Raw genomic sequence first — 26,936 nt, 5'->3', positions numbered from 1 at the left:
CTGTGTGGTATTTTTGTGAGTACTACAGAACAGCACAACAGAAATTGAATCGGAATACGTAAAACCGATCGCTTTTTCGTAAACGATTTTAAAATTGTAAATACTCCACAACCCGTTTTTTAAAGACTCACTTTATATAGAAGACAAGGTAAAATGAATCATAATTTTGTTTATTTAATCATCGAGTTATTAAGTAGTATTTATTATATATAATTTAAAACACAATAAAAAGAAAATGAAAAGTTTTATACATAAAACAAAATAATTTAAAACTAGTGTTAATATTGCCGGTATTCAGTTAAAAAGATATTATTTTAAAATTTATATTTTTTATAAAATACTAATTAATATTGTAATTATTGCTTGACGTATGCCGATTATAATAATAGTGTTTCCCGAAATAATTTTCTTACAGATGATCCAATAAAAAGATGATCCAACCCAAGCCGCATCCCTATCAAGTCAGAGCATAACTTTCGTTTTAGTACCAGCAAGTGGGATATTTGGACCCGGCGAGCGTATTAGCTCAATAATAACCCGCCCTCTATTATCAGACGAGGGTTGTTTTATCGAATTATTTGTTATCATAGCGTATTGTCTGCTACGTACGAGGAATGTAGGTGCACGAATATTCGGAAAGTTACTCCATACATTCTTTGGTACACTCATTAAGAGCCATGTGAACAATATGCGCTTTGCAAATAACAGTTGAAACTTTCCGTGCCCTGGATTCATAGAAAGCGTTATTTGTTTTTACATCCGCAGTTACACTTCAGAAATCAAAACGAGTAAGGTACGTACGAGCAAAGTTGCGAACATTACGAAGAAATCTTAAGCACGTAGTTTTAAGCATATAGGTCTCCTTAGGACATTTTCCCCCATAATTAGATTTCTGATGCACAAACGCCATATGTACCTCTTTGTAATAGATCTGTCTAGCTCTGCAGTGGTCTTGTTTGAAGGATATTGTAAGGAATTTTAGAACTACAATCTTATTTACAGTTGGTAACAGAATATGCATTATACATATAGGTGAAGGCGATCACTAATTAAAAGTGGCTTAGATGTACGATTCCAATTTTAACCATAAGTTTCGAATCCGAAAATTCTTATGCATTGCTGTTTATAATCCCCATAACCTAATGTCAAGTTTATAGGTCTGTATGACAAATTATTATTATTTGTACGTTAGAACAATTTCTCTGAGCACGAGGGTAAATAACGAAACTAAATAACCAGGTGTAATGAAATATCTAGTAGCTACGCCCTTTATGAATAACTGTTGCGTAACTAACTTACGTAGTGAAGCGTGTAAATATTCAGTCTCATTTTGTTTGTGAATTTATAAAACGTTACCGTCCTATATGTGCTTATAAATTTAAAAGGGGTAAAATCATTCCCCCATGGAAGACAAGGACGTATGAACTGGTAATAGGTTTTATGTATGTTCTGAATGTGATAAAAACATTGTGGTTTCACTTCAGCATCACCAATTTCTACTTAATTACTACAGTGTTAAGTACTCCTACATTCTGGTTTCAAGTGAATCATAGTTCCAACGGTTTCCAACTCAGTCTTCAGGAGTAGCAACCCATGTGTTAACAACCTCAGATAAGGACATAAACATATCGTGGTTTCATCATAAATGTCCATGAGTGGTAGTGGCCGCTTACCATTGGGTCAACTGCATGCTTGTTTGCTACCTCATACTTTAAAAAATAAATGTTTAAAAACATTATAAGTAGTATCATATCTTGAATTTCACTTTAATTAAAATGTCAGTTAGTTACAAAATTTAAAACGACTGTTTGCCAAGACAGCGAGTTTGCAGAGACGCCGGCTCTTAAATTAATTAATGCAATGAATGCATGGCACTTTGTAATGTCTACTTGTCGCATATTTTAATTACAGATTCATTTAGTCTGTTCATTGTTTCCAAAATGTAAGTAGCAGACAGTCCATCTTGATGGCAAGTGGCATACCCTAAATAGGAGGAAGAGAATTTCTACGTATAGCTGATCATAGACACGTCGCTACTTCTGATGTTATGCTGCTTCATACACTTCATCTGTTGGCAGCTACTGCACAATAATTGCTGTTTTTTTTATAATATAGAAGTAGCAGACGAGCATGCAGTCCACCTGATGGTAAGTGGCTACTGCCGCCCATGGACATCTGTAATCAACCCCAGATAGGATTAGATATTCCTACCTGAGGTCAGCCACAGATGCGCTGCTACCCCTGAGGACTAAGCTGGAACGCCTCGGAAAAGTATGTCTCCCTTACCACACCCTTCAAAATGGAACACAGCAGCGCCTAACTTTGCTGTTATTAGGCAGAAATAGGTGTAGCGGTGGTGCCACCGGAGTCGAACCACAAAAGGTTCTGCCACCTTCAAAATAAAACACGCTTCACGATAAAAATAAGTATGAAAGTCAAGTCAAACTATATAGGATATACTGCGCATCACACCACTGGTAAAATTCGGTCTTAATCATTACTTATCAAAAATTTTAAGGAAAATTGTATCGTTCTAAAAAAATTATGCTAACACTGAAGCGCGTCAGTTACCAAACAAAATAAAAATAATGAATAACAAAGAAAATAGACAAAGGTGAACTATTTTTGTTCTAAGAAAGGCTCTATCACACAGAAACTCACAATAGAATATTGAAATAGCTGAATATTGTCACTACGACTTGTGACCCATTTTTTATTCCCTAGCAAGAAAATGGGCAAAAGCGCAAACAAGTCGGTAACAAGGTAACAGGACTTGTTCTAACAACGAACGCAGTTTGCAATTTACAAAGTTTTCACTATAAAAATATTCACAGAATTACATAACAAAGACAAAGTACGAAAAGAAGAAAATCTTAATATAAAATAGTTAATAAACACTCTGAAGGATTGCTTAATTATTAAATATTGTATGTGTTTTTCACGGTATATTTGTTGGCTACAGCGCTCTTTACTAATGTTCTGCTGCTGGGCATGGGTCGAATGAGATGGGTTTAGGCTATAATTATTTAAGTCTTACTTAATTAAATCGATTACGATTAATTTTTTAATAAAGTTTAAAATACCAATATGTAGTCGACGATACATCTATACCCTCGCAGACTATTTTTTATATAATATAATTCGCAAACAAGCAACCACTTGATGGTAAGTGACCATTGATATATAAGTGGCTACCGTTGCTGTTTGACGTCATCTGTCATCAACCCCAGATAAATATTTTTTCAGATTGTATTCTTGTAAATTGTGGCATTGTCATCAGCTATATTTTTAAGCACTAGGTTGGCTTTATTTTTGTAATAAATCTCTAGCTTAAACAAATATACAATAAAACATTCCTACAGTAACAATGGTATCGTAACAGCGAGGCCACGGTACAGTTCATGGCGTGAGAGGAATGTATTTTATGCCTCACCTTGACATGGCTTCAGATTTTATGGTTTTGTTGAGTAACAAAAAGTATTATGAACTGTGTTCTCTAGTTTACGGGGAGTAATGTTTATTTCATGAAAAAAGGTAATTTTGAAATTCTCTACATTTCGAGATGTAAATTGTTATTACGAACTTACGAATGGATTCTTCTTTTGTGTTAGTTCACTATTACCACTGAAATGAAACTAAATATACTCCTAATGCAAAACATGTACTTTGTAGCATCACATTGGTCACTTTTCATATGCATAGCATCATCATTATGTGGCGTTTGTCTGAGCTATTCAATGTGCAATATTTGACCGAAATGTCTCTCCCACTTTACATATTTTTATAGCCGAACAGCCCTATTGATGCTAAATTAATGTTTTTCTTGGAAATCTGTAATTCATAACAAAGAAGAAACTGTTGTTGTTTGAGGTTGATTACGTTGCCAATCTTGAATACTAAATTGGAATGTCTCTATACAACCTGAAAACAAAAAGTCACAGCCGCCCATCAAATGTTATAATTAATTTTCTTTAGTACACTCTTCTGTTAATGATTATCCTAGACGAATGGATAATAATCCGTACAGACTATTTTGGACCTTCTCTTTAAATATTTTTAAACCAAAACACAGCTGATTCCCCCACTGTTATAGAGAAGAAACAAAACTTACGTGCCACAGTAGTAGAACCCCGTACCTCCAAAACTTCAGAAACCCTAAAAAAGTGACTAAATAAAAGAAGTTACGAAATACATCGCCAAGGTATTACCAACAAAAATATGATTTTAGTAATTTTCAACGAAAAAAGGTACGTAAAACAGTACTTTCACACCTACTTTATATTTCCACGCCTCGTCGGGCTAAGACCATAATTCCCTGAACAGAACGCCATAAATGTCTTTAAAAATGTACAAAGTATTGAATAAACTACAATATTGTGTTTCATCCGCTTTTCCGATATTACTTATTAGTTATTTACATTCCATCCCGGACCAAAATGTTGTTGGAATAAACGGGTATTCTTGTTTGTTCTCAAAATGCCTTTGACCCGTAATGTGTAGTTGTTCTGACATTTCGTAGGTGCAATAGTATCTAGATATATTTTCTAGCATTGTATTTGTGTATTGTATTGTATTGTAAAATATAATTTTTAATCTCGTTATGCAAATAAGGTTTTACAATCATTTATTTATGAAAAAAGAGCGCCACCATAGTCTACCTTGTTATTTTAAGTTTCCAGGCCTTCTAGCTTAGTCCCCAGAGTAGAAAAACATGTGAAACATGTGGCCAGGCTCAGGTAGCAATATTTTCTTATGGCTAATCAGAGACCATGTTCATGTCCATAGGCGGCAGTAACCAATTACTGTCAAAGCTATCACGACCTACGGAAAAGAAAGACATTTTAATCTAAATATGCATTTGATAGATAGATAGATAGATTATTTATTTCAAGCAACAACAACAAATTATAATACATAATAAACAATGAAATCCAAAAACACACATATGGAAACACAAACTTAATTACTGTTTTCGGTTAGGTTTTAATATTGTAAAATCATAGGTCTTTGTATAACACTCACGGCTCAAAGAATCTAGTGTGCGTCAGAGAAGAAAAAATTAATCATTATTTATATTATTCTCTAGCATTTTAGAAACTCAGGTGCTATTTTTCATAACAAAACCTATTATTCATCGTACTTCGCCACCGTTGCATCTAATCAACTAAGTAAACAGTATTAGAGGCAGCGTTGCATTTTCCGATACTCCTTATAATTTATTCACATTCCACTCCGTATGGGTCATATTCTGAGAACCCATGTATAGGTAGCTTGGCAGTCAATCTCGAGTGTAAAGAAATGTCGACAAAGAAATATCAAGATATAGAGATATGGAGATATAGAGGTAGACACTCATTTATAAAAAGATAAGATTATTAGATTAACTGTTTACTTCTGAATTCAAGAACAAAAATAGGTTCAGAACGGAGCAAAAGCCATAAAGACTAAAGCATTACCAATCAACCGTAAGCCTCCATTATGTAACAAAGGTACAGTGGTGGTACCGCGGTTTGTTATTATTATTTTGTTTCTGTTTGTTTGTTATCAAAGAATCAACGCGATAATCCGATTAGCAACGCTAGTCGATATAGCTTAACGCTTTTTGGTGCTTCCAAAAAAAAAAAACAATAAAACCTAGTATTCTCCTAATGTTTTATTCCCTTAAAATGAAAATTAACATAATAAACACTATTTTCGATAAAAAATTCAAAGCGCAGATTCACAGTTAATTAGCTTTAATAAGAAAAAAATGCAAACATTTTCCGTAAATTCTATTCGGAATTAAATTGAATCACGTTCTACTTTTCGTTAGTACCTACTAAATAAATTTCCTACTTCTAGATTCCATTTAGTCGTAACGCAAATGTAACTGCGCTGAATAAACACGAGCAGTTAATGTAAAATGGATAAAAATTCCGTTTCACTTCACTTTGAACTGAAGGTTGGTTATACATAATTAAGGCGAGCGAACCCGCGGTCGTGAAGTTAGTTTGGTATAATTTATTCAAAGCGCCCCAGGGTCGCGCGCCAATATCTCAATGTTTTTATTATCATTCGTGGCAGTAAAGGTATGGTGGTAAAGAATTTTGGTATTTGATGATCCGCGTGGTGCAGCGATAGCCTAATGGTAAGAAACTCGGCCTCTTGATCGAGGAGTCCGAGGTTCCAATCCCAGGCACGCACCTCTGATTTTTCAAAGTTATGTGCGTATTAGAAATTAATTATCACTTGCTTAAACGGTGAAGGAAAACATCGTGAGGAAACCTGCATACCTGAGAGATTAATAAAAAAATATCTCAAAGGTACTATGTGAAGTCTACTAATACGCACTTGGCCAGCGCGGTGGACTATGGTCTAATCCTTCTCATCCCGAGAGGAGACCCGTGCCCAGCAGTGAGACAACAATGGGTTGATGATGTGGTGCAGCACTCTACCAGTCTGACATACTCTTTCAAGTTCAATCCCTAGCTAAGCCGATCTGTAAACTCTGGAGTGCTCACGGCAATATTCGAAGTTTACGTATTCCAAAATGTATTAATGCGATACATTTTGGAATTAATTAATTATTTATTAATTTATCTATTTAATTTTAAATTTTCAAAATTATGTTAGGTGCAATCGTATTTGCAATGTGACGGTATCCGTGCCTTTATGGAGTCAGTGAGTGCCGCCTTTGGGTTTGTTCTTTTGATTTCTTGCGCCATTTTTCTTGGTATATATATGTTGCTTTTCTAAATCCCTTTGTTGGTCATATGCAAAATTTTAAACTATGAGAAAAATAATCTGAAAAAAGACATTAAGCGTTTACAGCGCTTTTTACTTTATCTTTTTTCGCTAAATCGCGAGCGTTCAGTCCGTAACGATTGCTGGAGTAATCAGAGGGAAATCTCCGTTTGAAGTCAATGGCAAACTCGTTACCAACTTCAAGAAATCAGGTGGAATTTTTTGTCAGTTCAGTGATTCTGGCGTTTCAGATAAGCGAAGATTGGAGCTGGATGCTTAATGGTCACTGCACTCTTGTTAGTCAAAGATGTGATCGACTAGAGTAGTAGTTAGTTAGCTCTGGTTCGAAATACATTTTCTCATTTGTCTATTTATCTTGTAGTATTTAGAAATCTACTTACATAATAAACCTGTTTTATTTGACGTCACATAGACTATTCCTATCCACTGTGTTCAGCTTTACCTGATACGATTTTTAGACCTTTTACCTAAACATAATATTATTATGACGATAGCGATTCTTGTGTTAAATGAATATGATGCCTTAAAGATTTTTATGTCTATTATTTTTCTTTTTATAGTAATAAAATAACTTCAGTACTATCAATTCCACTCAACCTCAATTTCATTCACATACACTATTGTGGTTAGTTCTTTATCCCCCAATTATGTGTTATCCATCCATCCATCCATCCATCAGCCTTTACTGGTCCACTGCTGGACATAGGCCTCCCCTAGTCTGCGCCACTCCGACCGGTCTTGGGCCGTCTGCATCCAGCGGTTACCCGCCGTTCGCTTCAGGTCGTCAGTCCACCTGGTCGGGGGGTGTCCTGTACTCCTTTTGCCGAGATGTGGTCTCCATTCGAGGACCTTCCGACCCCTTCCGATTATGTGTTAACTACGAATTATTTTCTAAGAGGTATTTTGGCCACGCTGTTCGTGGGAGAGAGACCCGATGGGGTAGAAATGTCTTAGAAGGACTCCAAGTCTGGACAAGTCCCCGACTAGGTAGGTGGACTTATGGACTCATTGGACTTTTATGGTTTAGCACCGGTCGGAGTGGTATAAATTAGGGGAAGCCTACGTCCAGCAGTGCACCGTAAAAGGATTATGGATGGATAAATTAATAGTGGAATTTTACATGTCCGGTACACGGTAATTCTATAGGTATACTTAAGTATAGTGGAATTTCTATGAATTCCAAACATTTGAACATAACCCTCTAATGTAAAGGCTTTTAGCGTAGTGGGCCAGCGAGTGAAGCGTTAAGGTCCCTTTGACCAGCTTCGAGTCTTACGGTCGGATAAAATATTTACAAAACGAATTTTATTTGAGAAATCGATGTATATTCGTAATGGTCTCTTTGATTTGCATGCTATATTGAACTTGTACTGGTTTTCAGTGAAATAGAACTTAGATCTCAAAAGTATTATACATAATCATGTAACGCTTGGGAAAATACAGCATATTAGTAAAGGCGGTCGTCACCCGTCGGTTTCAGGATCAATGCATGGTCAGGCATCTAAAGAATCTAAAGGAAGAAAGATTTGTGTTTAGTATTATGTCTTTATACCATAGGTCATCATATAGAGATTGAACTATCTTTACACAAAATTTAATCAAAAACAGTTTAGCGCTTAAGCCATTGTAATGTAAGAAACAGGCAATTACTATGCTATGTATAAATTACTATGGATAAATATACAGAAAAACATAATCTGCATTGATTTCTACTATTAAATAGATTTAATTTAAAGCAATTACCCCATGATTGTACAAATTGCGCCCTTCCTAAGTATTAAATTATTCGTAATTGTCTACTAACGCTGCATTTAACCTAATTTGAATCGAGGGCGTCCGAACAGAATTATTTTATTCAAGCAATACATATTTGTTGTTTTACTAAATACGTTTAGGTAAAGTAAACGTGGCCTAATGGTAAAGCTGTATTCAAATAAACGCTAATTTTAGAGCGGAAGCGGCCATTTGACTTCATGTTGAGATATATAATGTTAATTACTAGCTATTTGATACTTGGATGTGATATTTTATTATGTAAAGGGTACTCACGATATGCGTTTTTAAATTTCTTTATTGCCGATAGTTTATGCAAGTCACAAGTAGTACAAAGTACGGCGCGTAAAGATACTGTTAGTGTTGTATGTCGTGATATGGAACCTAGAAAAGAAAAACGAACTAGACGTAGTGTAGATAGATTAATCTACCACTAGTACTTGTTAACGGTTTCTCGACGCCATCGCAGTTTCGCCGTGACCACGATATATGAAATTGGATCGAAATATCGGCAATAAAGAAATTTAAAAACACATATCGTGAGTATCCGTTACATGATAAAATGTCGGAATTCCGCGATGATTTTAGTATAAAACTTGGAAGTGATGTGCATAAAAACAATTTATTATCATTAATTGTTAAGCGACGTTACCAAACATCTCGAGAAAATCTTCATTTCTAAGATCTTAATTTTTTATATAATTAATATTTTTTAAGCAGCGTAGGACTGTATCTCAAATCGCTGTCGTTCTGAGATGAAAACTATAAGGGACTCCCAGATAAGGGACTGTTAAATTAGAAAGACTAATTAACTAATTATACAATGAAGGTGACTTTATTTGCTCATCAATATTTTACTCGTGTCGTTTAAAAAAACGTTTAGAACTTAAAAGAAGATAGACTTGTACGGGTACTATTTAGCAGTAAGTACAGTCCATCTACTGATAAGTGGTCAGTGCCGCGCTTGGACAATGTAGACCGACTCAAAGTAGAACAAAGCTGCCCGAACCCGGTTACAGCATTATGGCTCCCGTGGACTAAAATCGTTTTATAGTCAGCAGATACACTTTTCGATCAAAACGATAGTACCTGATGCTGATGCAGCCATACTCATTTTACCACCTTTTAATTGGGTAATAATAACAGTTATGAGCAACTTAAGCATAACCAAACAGCATTCCGCTCAACGCAAATCCGCTCCGCTTCGAACAAAGCTTTCACCACATATATATGCAAATGCACACTTTCCACGACTCCTACTTCGTTCGTTTCTGCTCAGTCATGCCAAAAAAGCTCAGTGGAAATAATGAAATCTCCAAAGCTTAATCGAGGACCCTCCCGACTTAAACTTAAGCACAATTTAAGTACAATTTGAATACAATTCGACGGTCGAGACAAAAGAAATTTTATTAGAAACTTTTCTCATCGGGAGCGATTAACTAACAGCGAATTAATTGATAAACTTTTTCGTAAAGTATCGGTATTGGTATTAGGGCTGTGTTGAGAAAACTAAACAACATGCTTACAAAAATAAAATTCTAGTTTAAAACTCTACTTTATGCATTTTTGTTAATTTAAGTAGTAGTGAATGTTAACTATTCTCTTTAATTAAATGTAATAAAGAGTTTTTTATTTTGATACAATAAATTTTTACGAACCTCATCAGACCTCAATATAACCTAGTCTATAAAGTTTGACGAGAGCCAGTTCGATGATATTCTAGTTACTAGTCCCCAGGAGAAGCGACGCATATGAATTGTAATTAAGGTAGGTTTAATAATGTTTGTGGGTGATCACATATATTAATGGGCAACAGTGACTTCTTTTTATAACATTGAAGTTGCAAAAGAGCATGCAGTGCATCTGACAGTAAGTGGTCATCACCCATTAACATCTGTAACCAATTCCATGCAAACCAGTTTTACCTGAAATCGGTCACATAATGACTAAATCGCCACATAATGTGAGTAAGCGGGCATCACCAACCTTCCACCACTACATAGTAAAATAGGTGTGTTACAATCGTACGTTATTAATTAATTGTTAAAAAACTGTTATTTTTGTTTAAACGTAAATATTAATCACCTCTGTGTATTTTTATATATCCCTAGATTGTAAGTTTTTATTCTTTTGTTTGTTTGTTTTTTAAAATTTATATTCGAAGTAAATTTCTTTCTTTATTTCATAGTCTTTACCTAGTTCAATTTCATAAAAAATAACATTTTTTATTGTCTTCCGCCTACGTTCCCGCCGTGCGGCTTTCCGTAAAAAGGTTTCATTCAAACGACACTTTCATATTATTTACGGAGTTGGTGCAAGTACTTTTTAAGTACGAAGCAGTTTTTGTCTGAGCTAATTTTATTTTATTACGACGGAATGTTTTTATATTTTTATGTAAATGAAGTTAAACGGGTTTCTTCCAGCTGATGTGTTGATATGGCCAACAGACAAATAGCAGTCTGAAATCCACCTTTTGGTAAGTCGTAATCGGTAATTGCAGATAGGATTTACCTACTGTTGCTAAAGTTAAATTTAGTATCCTTAACCATACTTTCCTTCAAAACATACTTATTAGAGGCGTTTCAACGTATTCCTAAGGGATAGCAATACATCTGTCCCCGACATCAGGTAAAATTCTAATCTTATCTGAGGTTAATTAAAGATGTCCAAGAGCGGCAGTAGCCACCATAAAGTGGACTGCATGCTTATTTGCTGTTATGTTTTAAGCTACTAATCCAAAGTATACTTTTAAAATTAACCCTGTTTTCGTAATGCTCTGGGCACTTCGGGGAATATCCGCCTTTTCACATTAAACACGATTTTAAACTCCTAACTAAGTTTTATTGATATTGCACTCGTTATTTAGGACAAGGCCGCTGCCTTAACTCGATTTGTGCTAAGTTTTTAAATGTAATTAGAACAAGTATGCTAAGAGCCCCTAAGAGGGTTAGCATCGCGTGATATCTTCCAGCTATTCAGGTTTTTAGGGATTTATACACACGTCACACGATTTTATATGATTTCATTCACCTAGTAAAAAGAGAACGGTTGATTTTATACTGAATTCACGAAAACAATAATTGAAAAAAATCAATTTGGAGTCGCATAAATTCAACTTGGAATTCTCTAATATATTCTCTAATATAGACTTAAATTGCTTGCTTAGTCTTCCTGCCGTATATATTATAAATTTTGGCACTATTGAAATATAAATAAATCTAACATCTCATTTTCAAGCATGCTTAAGAAATAGAAATAGATACACATAGAAAAACGTCTATCTACATAATATAATGTACACATACACATGCATACACGCACGCAAACACACCAGGATCAATCTGGTAAAATACCACAAGTTCCAATTTGAAAATTAACGAACGTGAATGACAAAGTTTGCATGCAAACAAGGTGACAAACTTAGTCGAGGAGTTCGAGCTCACATTTACGTAGGTTGGAAACTTGTGACCGATCATTTTCACCTGTACACTTTGAATTACTTTGTGAACATAATTTTCAGTAACTTAAAACGGTCTCGACCTTGCGGAGGTCTGACCTTGTGAGCAATTTTTACTAGAGTAGCCTAATGCTGAAGCGTAATTTATAAATATATTTGCAATAGTTTATAATTATTTATTTACGAGCTTCCCATTCAGCGTAGGTATATTTTTTAACATTTTGTCGAAATAGACTGTAGACGTTTTCTGTAATCATTAAATATGAAATCATCTTGTTCTTTACAAATTCAGATAAAGGTGACTATTTTTTTTATAAGAATTTATCCCTGATTTTCACCCTCCTTAAAGACAAAATATTTATAAGTACTTTTATGTTATATAAAAAAACTTTGTCAAAGTTACAAAATGTCATGCTATTAGACACACTTGAGTTATTTTAAGCATTGTCAGACAATCTTTAAATAAGTATAAATGATATCAATTCCACATTCATTTCTTTATAAATGTAATGTCCTTTTCCAAACATTTTGTCAACAAACTACTAACACAATTATCTTATTTCCACTTAAAACCCTCTTTGTTTTAAGACCAGTAATTTAAGAGTGAATACAGCAATTTAGACGCAGATTTTCTTATATTTGCGAGAAAAATTCTAAGGTCAGTAATTATACCAATTAAGGTTTTTTGTGAGGAGACTTCAGGTGCTCCAACAGTAGTAAAAGATATTTTTTGCTCTAAAAAAGTTAAATTGAATTAATGGCTTTAGCGACATCATTCACCGCGAAAGAGCGACCCATTAAAATTATAATTTAAGGTTATAAAAGGATTGTAACAAGATCTCGTCTTACGTAATGATGAAATTATAATATTTTATGATAAACTAGCGGACAAAATTAAGTACAGGCAATTATGAAGGAAGAACAGTAATTATTTAATAATCAATATAGAGTAAGAAATTAATAAATTACTTTTAAGATGCATTGAAACACAAATTTAAGTTATTATAAGAAATGCAAATTAATAAAAATATCGGTAAAATTTAGAAAATAATCTGGATATCGATAAAAGCGCCATCTACCACGATTAACTGTATCTCAGATTCATTCAGATGAGTTTTATTTAAATACAAATTACTTTGTCAAAACAGATCAACCCTTTGTCAACTCCGGCGGCACCACCGCCACACCTATTTCTGCCTATTAACCGTAGTGTCAAGCGCTGCTATGTTCTGGTTTTAAGGGTGTGGTAAGGGAGACATATTTTTCCGAGACGTTCCAGTTTAATCCTCGTAGTCTCTCTAGTAGTCGACCTCAGATAGGAATATCTAATCCTATCTGAACTTGATTACATATGTCCATGGGCAGTAGTAACCACCCATGAGGTGGACTGCATGCTCGTCTGCTACTCCTATATTACATACAAAAAAGGATCAAGCCGTCAGGAGAAGAAGACGAATTTAGGCCCACCCAAATTTTATATATACAATACATGTAAAGAGTTGTTGGGCAGTTATATTTCTCAGCTGGTAAAAAATACATTAAACTTATAGAGATGTGGCCTTTGATTTGCCATTTCGGTTTCACCAAGAAATGTATTTAAAGCCATTTGAACTTTCCCTCGAGCATTTTGTCGACTTTTTCCAGCAACTGTAATAGCCGTGGCGCCAAAGCTTACAATAGCTTCTAATTTTGGAATGTCACTGCTCCGAAAGTAACAGGTACAAGAATGGACCTTATGCGCTCCCTTTTGCAACTCCCAACTTTAATTTTAGATTATACTTCTTTGGCATAGATTAGTAAAGATTACTCACTCCTAACAAGATAATGTAACCAATTTGGACAATTGCAATTGTCACTATCATCTATTTTCGTGTTTGAAAAATATAAAAAAAATGTAGTTTTTAGATCATTTGCCAATGGAACGATATTTCTCCGCACTTTTTCTTCGATTTCGTGTTTTTGCACTACTTACCGGCGCATGTCGGCATTGTTCCGCGTAAATTGCACTATGACAGCCATTAAACGGCTGACAGAACTGTCAACCGTTTAAGCCATTTAATGGCTTCCTTCAATTACAAGGCGTTAAGATATCTATACTTATCTATGTTCTTTGGTATAATCTAAATATTGATTGTTGTAAAGTAGTTTAATTTAAGTATAAGTAGTGTTTTTAAAGTAATCGTATGTCAAAGATTCATATATTTGTTTGCTAGTTTTAATGTTTGCATTGATTTAAAAAAAAATATATATTTAAATGTATTTTCTCTAAAAATATATTATACTCGTATGTCTGATATAAATAAAAGCAAAATAATAATAGGTAATTACCCATAATTATTTCGCTTTTACTATAATAAAGCTTAATTCTCAATGAAGTGTATGTATAAAAATGATTTATCATGTGTAATAAATTAGATACAACCAAGCCAATTATATTACGTAAACTGAGGCGAGATATTATCGCGAATATGATGAAGGTATATAATATTAATGTATCCATAACACAATTTGCTATACATTTCAAATCCGTCCAATTAAATATATAATTGTGTTGATACCTTGAAAATATTGTTAAAATAGAAGTACAAAATCATGCCACATATTTTTTTAGGTTTCCGTACCCAAAAGGTAAAAACGGAACACTATTACTAATCCTCCGCTGTCTATCCGTCTGTCCGTCTGGCCGTCTGTCCATCTGTCATAGGTCTCTATTTCATGAACCGGAATAGACAGAAACTTGAAATTTTTATGCAGTATGTCATGAAATGTATTTTTGTTTCCATATGGTTGCTATAAGTGACGCTTATTAATAATGAATCTGCCTTCCGGACATTGACATTTGATAATTCCTGTCTACTATAGATGGTTAAATTTAGACCTATGGGAGGCAAACATTGAAGAGATTGAAGATTAATAACGGGCGTAAAACATAAACAATTTTGTAAGATAATATTGAGTATGACATATTAATTTTATGAGGGCAGCGCTACTTTTAGTTGCGATGGTAACAACAATATGTTGAGTATCTGGCGCACACGTGATATACACATGTTTTTTTATATCATCATCTTCAATGGGCATGGGTCTCCTTTCAGAATGAGAAGGATTAGGCCATAGTCACATTTTTTTTCATTTTTTTTTTATAATATAGGTGTAGCTGACGAGCATGCAGTCCACCTGATGGTAAGTGGCTACTGCCGCCCATGGACATCTGTAATCAACCCCAGATAGGATTAGATATTCCTACCTGAGGTCGGCCACAGATGTGCCGCTACCCTTGAGGACTACGCTGGAACGCCTCGGAAAAGTCTGTCTCCCTTACCGGACCCTTCAAACCGGAACATAGCAGCGCCTAACACTGCTGTTATTAGGTAGAAATAGGTGTGGCAGTGGTGCCGCCGGAGTCAAACTACAGAGGGTACTACCACCTTCAGATTTTTTTTCTAAAGCTCTCAGGTATGCAGGTTTCCTCACGATGTTTTCCTTCACCGTTCTAGCAAGTGATGATTAATTTCTAATACGCACATAATTTCGAAAAATCAGAGGTGTGTGCCTTGGATTTGAAACTTTGGACCCCTCGATCCGATTACGGATGTCCATGGGCGGCAGTAGCCACTTACCATCAGGTGGACTGCATGCTCGTCTACTACTCCTATATTATAAAAAAAAGGTACATAGATATACGTTCAAAACATTACCCTCCATAATAGACTAAAAACAGAATAGACAAAACCAAATATTCGCAGATCTACTCAGTTGAGACCCCGAGCCGATTAAGCAGTTGATTAACAAAATATATCAAAACAGACAATTTATAAGTATTCCCGGAGCTTCATACAAAATACATAATTTCATTAAAGTAACATTTACCAATGTTGCCAATTTCAAACAGAAAAGGTATTCTATCTGTCATCGATCACCGAACATGCAATGCTGTCTTTGAAGCCTAAATTCCAATTATTTATACACGAAACCCAAGATATCATCAGGCCATTTTCAATTTATTATTCAAGATCAAATTGATAAACATCATTGTATTGTTTTCATTTAATTAGGAATTCGTTAGTTTGGTCTCAGAGAGGGGCGAAATCCCTTTTAATTTGGGATCGATCCCACCGACACACAGGTAACTCCGACCTATATAATTTTAGAGTGATATTATCACAGAATAGTCATTACAATATGTAACCCATTATATTTTTTGTCGATATTTAAATTTTTGCCTTGACCACGATCAATTTATCTGGGTCGAAATATTGGTAAAAGGAAATTAAATTTTATAATCGTGTATCGTGAATACCTACCTAACGGTTTCTCGACGCCATCGCAGTTTCGCCGTGACCACGATATATGAAATTGGATCGAAATATCGGCAATAAAGAAATTTAAAAACACATATCGTGAGTATCCGTTACATGATAAAATGTCGGAATTCCGCGATGATTTTAGTATAAAACTTGGAAGTGATGTGCATAAAAACAATTTATTATCATTAATTGTTAAGCGACGTTACCAAACATCTCGAGAAAATCTTCATTTCTAAGATCTTAATTTTTTATATAATTAATATTTTTTAAGCAGCGTAGGACTGTATCTCAAATCGCTGTCGTTCTGAGATGAAAACTATAAGGGACTCCCAGATAAGGGACTGTTAAATTAGAAAGACTAATTAACTAATTATACAATGAAGGTGACTTTATTTGCTCATCAATATTTTACTCGTGTCGTTTAAAAAAACGTTTAGAACTTAAAAGAAGATAGACTTGTACGGGTACTATTTAGCAGTAAGTACAGTCCATCTACTGATAAGTGGTCAGTGCCGCGCTTGGACAATGTAGACCGACTCAAAGTAGAACAAAGCTGCCCGAACCCGGTTACAGCATTATGGCTCCCGTGGACTAAAATCGTTTTATAGTCAGCAGATACACTTTTCGATCAAAACGATAGTACCTGATGCTGATGCAGCCATACTCATTTTACCACCTTTTAATTGGGTAATAATAACAGTTATGAGCAACTTAAGCATAACCAAACAGCATTCCGCTCAACGCAAATCCGCTCCGCTTCGAACAAAGCTTTCACCACATATATATGCAAATGCACACTTTCCACGACTCCTACTTCGTTCGTTTCTGCTCAGTCATGCCAAAAAAGCTCAGTGGAAATAATGAAATCTCCAAAGCTTAATCGAGGACCCTCCCGACTTAAACTTAAGCACAATTTAAGTACAATTTGAATACAATTCGACGGTCGAGACAAAAGAAATTTTATTAGAAACTTTTCTCATCGGGAGCGATTAACTAACAGCGAATTAATTGATAAACTTTTTCGTAAAGTATCGGTATTGGTATTAGGGCTGTGTTGAGAAAACTAAACAACATGCTTACAAAAATAAAATTCTAGTTTAAAACTCTACTTTATGCATTTTTGTTAATTTAAGTAGTAGTGAATGTTAACTATTCTCTTTAATTAAATGTAATAAAGAGTTTTTTATTTTGATACAATAAATTTTTACGAACCTCATCAGACCTCAATATAACCTAGTCTATAAAGTTTGACGAGAGCCAGTTCGATGATATTCTAGTTACTAGTCCCCAGGAGAAGCGACGCATATGAATTGTAATTAAGGTAGGTTTAATAATGTTTGTGGGTGATCACATATATTAATGGGCAACAGTGACTTCTTTTTATAACATTGAAGTTGCAAAAGAGCATGCAGTGCATCTGACAGTAAGTGGTCATCACCCATTAACATCTGTAACCAATTCCATGCAAACCAGTTTTACCTGAAATCGGTCACATAATGACTAAATCGCCACATAATGTGAGTAAGCGGGCATCACCAACCTTCCACCACTACATAGTAAAATAGGTGTGTTACAATCGTACGTTATTAATTAATTGTTAAAAAACTGTTATTTTTGTTTAAACGTAAATATTAATCACCTCTGTGTATTTTTATATATCCCTAGATTGTAAGTTTTTATTCTTTTGTTTGTTTGTTTTTTAAAATTTATATTCGAAGTAAATTTCTTTCTTTATTTCATAGTCTTTACCTAGTTCAATTTCATAAAAAATAACATTTTTTATTGTCTTCCGCCTACGTTCCCGCCGTGCGGCTTTCCGTAAAAAGGTTTCATTCAAACGACACTTTCATATTATTTACGGAGTTGGTGCAAGTACTTTTTAAGTACGAAGCAGTTTTTGTCTGAGCTAATTTTATTTTATTACGACGGAATGTTTTTATATTTTTATGTAAATGAAGTTAAACGGGTTTCTTCCAGCTGATGTGTTGATATGGCCAACAGACAAATAGCAGTCTGAAATCCACCTTTTGGTAAGTCGTAATCGGTAATTGCAGATAGGATTTACCTACTGTTGCTAAAGTTAAATTTAGTATCCTTAACCATACTTTCCTTCAAAACATACTTATTAGAGGCGTTTCAACGTATTCCTAAGGGATAGCAATACATCTGTCCCCGACATCAGGTAAAATTCTAATCTTATCTGAGGTTAATTAAAGATGTCCAAGAGCGGCAGTAGCCACCATAAAGTGGACTGCATGCTTATTTGCTGTTATGTTTTAAGCTACTAATCCAAAGTATACTTTTAAAATTAACCCTGTTTTCGTAATGCTCTGGGCACTTCGGGGAATATCCGCCTTTTCACATTAAACACGATTTTAAACTCCTAACTAAGTTTTATTGATATTGCACTCGTTATTTAGGACAAGGCCGCTGCCTTAACTCGATTTGTGCTAAGTTTTTAAATGTAATTAGAACAAGTATGCTAAGAGCCCCTAAGAGGGTTAGCATCGCGTGATATCTTCCAGCTATTCAGGTTTTTAGGGATTTATACACACGTCACACGATTTTATATGATTTCATTCACCTAGTAAAAAGAGAACGGTTGATTTTATACTGAATTCACGAAAACAATAATTGAAAAAAATCAATTTGGAGTCGCATAAATTCAACTTGGAATTCTCTAATATATTCTCTAATATAGACTTAAATTGCTTGCTTAGTCTTCCTGCCGTATATATTATAAATTTTGGCACTATTGAAATATAAATAAATCTAACATCTCATTTTCAAGCATGCTTAAGAAATAGAAATAGATACACATAGAAAAACGTCTATCTACATAATATAATGTACACATACACATGCATACACGCACGCAAACACACCAGGATCAATCTGGTAAAATACCACAAGTTCCAATTTGAAAATTAACGAACGTGAATGACAAAGTTTGCATGCAAACAAGGTGACAAACTTAGTCGAGGAGTTCGAGCTCACATTTACGTAGGTTGGAAACTTGTGACCGATCATTTTCACCTGTACACTTTGAATTACTTTGTGAACATAATTTTCAGTAACTTAAAACGGTCTCGACCTTGCGGAGGTCTGACCTTGTGAGCAATTTTTACTAGAGTAGCCTAATGCTGAAGCGTAATTTATAAATATATTTGCAATAGTTTATAATTATTTATTTACGAGCTTCCCATTCAGCGTAGGTATATTTTTTAACATTTTGTCGAAATAGACTGTAGACGTTTTCTGTAATCATTAAATATGAAATCATCTTGTTCTTTACAAATTCAGATAAAGGTGACTATTTTTTTTATAAGAATTTATCCCTGATTTTCACCCTCCTTAAAGACAAAATATTTATAAGTACTTTTATGTTATATAAAAAAACTTTGTCAAAGTTACAAAATGTCATGCTATTAGACACACTTGAGTTATTTTAAGCATTGTCAGACAATCTTTAAATAAGTATAAATGATATCAATTCCACATTCATTTCTTTATAAATGTAATGTCCTTTTCCAAACATTTTGTCAACAAACTACTAACACAATTATCTTATTTCCACTTAAAACCCTCTTTGTTTTAAGACCAGTAATTTAAGAGTGAATACAGCAATTTAGACGCAGATTTTCTTATATTTGCGAGAAAAATTCTAAGGTCAGTAATTATACCAATTAAGGTTTTTTGTGAGGAGACTTCAGGTGCTCCAACAGTAGTAAAAGATATTTTTTGCTCTAAAAAAGTTAAATTGAATTAATGGCTTTAGCGACATCATTCACCGCGAAAGAGCGACCCATTAAAATTATAATTTAAGGTTATAAAAGGATTGTAACAAGATCTCGTCTTACGTAATGATGAAATTATAATATTTTATGATAAACTAGCGGACAAAATTAAGTACAGGCAATTATGAAGGAAGAACAGTAATTATTTAATAATCAATATAGAGTAAGAAATTAATAAATTACTTTTAAGATGCATTGAAACACAAATTTAAGTTATTATAAGAAATGCAAATTAATAAAAATATCGGTAAAATTTAGAAAATAATCTGGATATCGATAAAAGCGCCATCTACCACGATTAACTGTATCTCAGATTCATTCAGATGAGTTTTATTTAAATACAAATTACTTTGTCAAAACAGATCAACCCTTTGTCAACTCCGGCGGCACCACCGCCACACCTATTTCTGCCTATTAACCGTAGTGTCAAGCGCTGCTATGTTCTGGTTTTAAGGGTGTGGTAAGGGAGACATATTTTTCCGAGACGTTCCAGTTTAATCCTCGTAGTCTCTCTAGTAGTCGACCTCAGATAGGAATATCTAATCCTATCTGAACTTGATTACATATGTCCATGGGCAGTAGTAACCACCCATGAGGTGGACTGCATGCTCGTCTGCTACTCCTATATTACATACAAAAAAGGATCAAGCCGTCAGGAGAAGAAGACGAATTTAGGCCCACCCAAATTTTATATATACAATACATGTAAAGAGTTGTTGGGCAGTTATATTTCTCAGCTGGTAAAAAATACATTAAACTTATAGAGATGTGGCCTTTGATTTGCCATTTCGGTTTCACCAAGAAATGTATTTAAAGCCATTTGAACTTTCCCTCGAGCATTTTGTCGACTTTTTCCAGCAACTGTAATAGCCGTGGCGCCAAAGCTTACAATAGCTTCTAATTTTGGAATGTCACTGCTCCGAAAGTAACAGGTACAAGAATGGACCTTATGCGCTCCCTTTTGCAACTCCCAACTTTAATTTTAGATTATACTTCTTTGGCATAGATTAGTAAAGATTACTCACTCCTAACAAGATAATGTAACCAATTTGGACAATTGCAATTGTCACTATCATCTATTTTCGTGTTTGAAAAATATAAAAAAAATGTAGTTTTTAGATCATTTGCCAATGGAACGATATTTCTCCGCACTTTTTCTTCGATTTCGTGTTTTTACACTACTTACCGGCGCATGTCGGCATTGTTCCGCGTAAATTGCACTATGACAGCCATTAAACGGCTGACAGAACTGTCAACCGTTTAAGCCATTTAATGGCTTCCTTCAATTACAAGGCGTTAAGATATCTATACTTATCTATGTTCTTTGGTATAATCTAAATATTGATTGTTGTAAAGTAGTTTAATTTAAGTATAAGTAGTGTTTTTAAAGTAATCGTATGTCAAAGATTCATATATTTGTTTGCTAGTTTTAATGTTTGCATTGATTTAAAAAAAAATATATATTTAAATGTATTTTCTCTAAAAATATATTATACTCGTATGTCTGATATAAATAAAAGCAAAATAATAATAGGTAATTACCCATAATTATTTCGCTTTTACTATAATAAAGCTTAATTCTCAATGAAGTGTATGTATAAAAATGATTTATCATGTGTAATAAATTAGATACAACCAAGCCAATTATATTACGTAAACTGAGGCGAGATATTATCGCGAATATGATGAAGGTATATAATATTAATGTATCCATAACACAATTTGCTATACATTTCAAATCCGTCCAATTAAATATATAATTGTGTTGATACCTTGAAAATATTGTTAAAATAGAAGTACAAAATCATGCCACATATTTTTTTAGGTTTCCGTACCCAAAAGGTAAAAACGGAACACTATTACTAATCCTCCGCTGTCTATCCGTCTGTCCGTCTGGCCGTCTGTCCATCTGTCATAGGTCTCTATTTCATGAACCGGAATAGACAGAAACTTGAAATTTTTATGCAGTATGTCATGAAATGTATTTTTGTTTCCATATGGTTGCTATAAGTGACGCTTATTAATAATGAATCTGCCTTCCGGACATTGACATTTGATAATTCCTGTCTACTATAGATGGTTAAATTTAGACCTATGGGAGGCAAACATTGAAGAGATTGAAGATTAATAACGGGCGTAAAACATAAACAATTTTGTAAGATAATATTGAGTATGACATATTAATTTTATGAGGGCAGCGCTACTTTTAGTTGCGATGGTAACAACAATATGTTGAGTATCTGGCGCACACGTGATATACACATGTTTTTTTATATCATCATCTTCAATGGGCATGGGTCTCCTTTCAGAATGAGAAGGATTAGGCCATAGTCACATTTTTTTTCATTTTTTTTTTATAATATAGGTGTAGCTGACGAGCATGCAGTCCACCTGATGGTAAGTGGCTACTGCCGCCCATGGACATCTGTAATCAACCCCAGATAGGATTAGATATTCCTACCTGAGGTCGGCCACAGATGTGCCGCTACCCTTGAGGACTACGCTGGAACGCCTCGGAAAAGTCTGTCTCCCTTACCGGACCCTTCAAACCGGAACATAGCAGCGCCTAACACTGCTGTTATTAGGTAGAAATAGGTGTGGCAGTGGTGCCGCCGGAGTCAAACTACAGAGGGTACTACCACCTTCAGATTTTTTTTCTAAAGCTCTCAGGTATGCAGGTTTCCTCACGATGTTTTCCTTCACCGTTCTAGCAAGTGATGATTAATTTCTAATACGCACATAATTTCGAAAAATCAGAGGTGTGTGCCTTGGATTTGAAACTTTGGACCCCTCGATCCGATTACGGATGTCCATGGGCGGCAGTAGCCACTTACCATCAGGTGGACTGCATGCTCGTCTACTACTCCTATATTATAAAAAAAAGGTACATAGATATACGTTCAAAACATTACCCTCCATAATAGACTAAAAACAGAATAGACAAAACCAAATATTCGCAGATCTACTCAGTTGAGACCCCGAGCCGATTAAGCAGTTGATTAACAAAATATATCAAAACAGACAATTTATAAGTATTCCCGGAGCTTCATACAAAATACATAATTTCATTAAAGTAACATTTACCAATGTTGCCAATTTCAAACAGAAAAGGTATTCTATCTGTCATCGATCACCGAACATGCAATGCTGTCTTTGAAGCCTAAATTCCAATTATTTATACACGAAACCCAAGATATCATCAGGCCATTTTCAATTTATTATTCAAGATCAAATTGATAAACATCATTGTATTGTTTTCATTTAATTAGGAATTCGTTAGTTTGGTCTCAGAGAGGGGCGAAATCCCTTTTAATTTGGGATCGATCCCACCGACACACAGGTAACTCCGACCTATATAATTTTAGAGTGATATTATCACAGAATAGTCATTACAATATGTAACCCATTATATTTTTTGTCGATATTTAAATTTTTGCCTTGACCACGATCAATTTATCTGGGTCGAAATATTGGTAAAAGGAAATTAAATTTTATAATCGTGTATCGTGAATACCTACCCGTTACATATTACAACTGCGAGCTAAGTATTAAAAGCAAATTATTTAAAAAAGGAAATCTTTTATACTGATAATGGATTTGATCAGTTATTTGTGTCCGAGTATTGGTGATGTACGTAACGTAACTTTATTTATTTAACGGTTAAGTAAAATTATAACCTTTTGTAAATTCCCATAGTAATGTGATATGTCACATTCCTATGGGAATTTAAAACGCAAATAAATTAGTTACGAATGATATTCATTGAGAAAGACTAAACATGTAGGTGAATTTTTTGCCGATATTTTACCAATAAGATAAATTATCGTTTAATCGTTCTTAATTATAACATTTAACATTACTTACAGGTACAAATCTGGAATTAGCTAGATGCTTTCCCTTACCTATATAATATGATCATATACATAAGTACTTACTTATAAATTGATAAATACATTTAAGTTAGCAATCGGCCACTATAAAGTTTGCTGAAGTTGCAAGATAGTTCATTGAATTAAAAAAATATTAACGTTTAACTTTTACAATTTAATAATAACATTATCACTAGATTGGTGAAATTGACCTGAAAACTCTAAAATTGACCCAAAGTTTAAATGTTATAAGCAAACTCACCAATAATTGCACCGAAAAGCAGTAGAAGTGCCATTTTCACAGCAACACTCACACCACAACACAACTCACATTATCAACAACACACTATCACGTTAGTTTCTACGTCAAAACGATCAAAACACAAAATCACATCCTTTAAAATTAAATCCGTCGTACGTACGTTATGCAGGGAGCCAAACGACCTCCCACCCCGAACGCAACTCCCATACTGACGGTATGGATGATAAGGTCTAAGGGTTGGCACAATTTAAGCGTTCATTCGAATTATGGAAATTAGAACTAGCTTCTTTATGTCAGAGAGTGGCAATAACAGACGTTTATTACTCGGTTTCACAATTTCGTTTCTTATTAGCTTTAATAAAAGATCAGTCAGGCTTGGTAACTACTTTGCTTGGAAATTGGAACTGTCATCTTTTTTTTTCAGATTTCATCTATCTGTCTGATAATAATGGCTTTTTTTGTATTATGTACATTTTTCAGTGGATAGCGGTTAAAGTCTAATCATAATAGAAGTAGACTGGATTGCCGATCCAATCAAGCTCATGTGTGACTTATATCAAATAAGCTCTGGGCTCGTAACCTTTTTTACCATTAAACTTTGCGATAAGACAGACAGGGGTATCTGATGGAAAGCAGGCACTGACGCCTGTTGACATTTGCAACATTAGGGAAGGGCCGCAAATACCTCCCCGGCTGTGGAACTCTTTTTGTACCTTTCTTGAAGCTGAGATGAGCCCCGATGAGAGTAGATGAGTTTTCCGTTGTACATCCTACTTCCTATTCTTGGGCTAATTAACATCAGCTTTAAGGTTCGCTTGGCATGACAACTTGTTGTCTCAAAACTTTTCCTGGGACAAAAATGAATTAATTTAAGTTTCGCTGCATTTCTGTTGAGGGTTCCACAGACTTCATGAACTTGTAGGAAACTGAATTCACTATTACAATAAAATAACAGATCATATCACGAATTTTCCAGAAAAGAAATTTAAACAGGTCACTAAATAAATAATACATAAGAAGCCGTATAATACAACAAGTGACATAATTGTGTTGTCTGAAGTAGTTCTAGCTTTACATACATATATGCTCCATGAGTGTAAGATGTACACAATAATTCTAAAAATATGAGTATGTTATGTGAAATTGTGATACATTTTTGTCGTTCAATAATAATTCTGTTACAGATCTACTCTGAATAAAATATTAAGATGAAATTTTGAATTGAATTTGATAAAGAGATTCGTCTAACTGTTACCAGAAGGAAATTTAACGAAGTTTAAATTGAAATTTAAATTGTCATCATTTAATTTGTTTTCCGCAAATAATGCGCCTGAAATCCCAAGTTGAATCGTCCAACTTAAGCATAACAATAGCAATTACAAGAGGAATAAGGATCGTAAACATCTTAATTACTGGAGGGTTATCAAAGGATTTGGGCCATGCCGACTCAGACAATGTCAAACTATAGAATTGCTTCAGAATATTGTTCAATTATTTTTATTTAACGATACGATTGTTAGTAATTTGGCTTGTATTTACACGTTACATAATATTAGATAGTCTACAAATAACAACGGCAGAGATAACCATATTACAATTGTATGTAATGGAAGCCAACGAGCATGTAGTCAAATTACTGTTAACTGTCTGCCTAACTGCGGCCCAAGATATGATATAAATGACTGTAAAAGCAGCGATATGCGTATTTGAAATTAATTATTACTTGTTTAATCGGCGGAAATCTTAACAAAAAGGTATGTGAAGTCTACCAATTCGCACTTGGCCAGCCTTCTCATTCTCATTCTGCTTTCTTTGATGTTGTTGATGGTGATGATGATGAGGGCTGTAAATAGGATAGCGTCTTTCTTATTTCGATCACGGTTTTGTTGCTACCATTGAGAACTAAATTGGAAAGCTTCATTTTTGATATGCCTAACTTACTCTAGCCATCACATAAAAACACAGTAGTGATAACTTTTACAAGGCGTACATAAATACTTCGGTTGTGTCGCAGTCAAGCCACGAAGAATTCGACCGCATTCAAATTAATAACATTATTAAGGGAACTGCGGTTATTAAACCAACTTAGACAATTACACATATAATTGTATTTCCGTATGTTGTACCGTTATGTTTGTAAATATCCGCTAAATATAGCAATAATAAGGGGCTTACACAATGATTTTGTCTAGTAGAATTTTTAAAGACGTGAGTGCCATGAACACGTTTAAATATGAATACTTAACTATGTATAAGAGATAAGTACTCGAGACTTTAAATATAAATCTAAATGAATCTGTTAGATGTTTGCAAAGAGAGAGAGAGAGAAAGAAAGGTTCGAACACTGAACCTACTGCACGTTGCACCGATGACAGCTCTGATACATGTCTTCACTGTGGAACACCAAGATATCCATGAAACTGTTGCTAAGTAAGCTAAATATTTATCAATGAAAAATACTTTAATATGTGAATTCCTTAGAAGCATTTTATTTAGGCACAGGGTTCAAAGCATCATCTTCAGTTTATCCTCGTATGACTCATAATATCCTTGCTCAACTTCTTACTTATTCAGTCTTAAGTCCATAAAACTGATATTTATAACCTCTTCCCGTACGGTTTAAATGAACGAAGCCATTAAGAGATGTCCTTCAAAAGCTTAATGATTGTAATTTAGCAATCTATTATGCAAAGGCAACTTGTCTTACTTACATTTTTATTTTCTTTC

At 34.3% G+C, this 26,936-nt stretch overlaps 1 protein-coding gene across 1 annotated transcript in view; it reads right to left on the bottom strand.

Moving 5' to 3' along the window:
- The window catches only part of LOC140743980 (uncharacterized), a 110,362-nt gene extending 85,966 nt beyond the window's left edge, over window positions 1–24,396 (bottom strand). The window contains exon 1 of the mRNA XM_073075419.1: window positions 24,210–24,396. Within this exon, the coding sequence (XP_072931520.1) occupies window positions 24,210–24,243 (34 nt within the window). The 5' untranslated portion in view covers window positions 24,244–24,396. The remainder of the gene's footprint in view (window positions 1–24,209) is intronic.
- Window positions 24,397–26,936: the final 2,540 nt, after the last annotated feature.

Source organism: Epargyreus clarus, unplaced genomic scaffold (assembly GCF_041222505.1).
Source record: "Epargyreus clarus isolate Ecla_fem2 unplaced genomic scaffold, WU_Ecla_fem_2.2 ptg000008l, whole genome shotgun sequence".
Taxonomy (NCBI): domain Eukaryota; kingdom Metazoa; phylum Arthropoda; class Insecta; order Lepidoptera; family Hesperiidae; genus Epargyreus; species Epargyreus clarus.
This window is presented reverse-complemented; position numbering and strand designations above follow the sequence as displayed.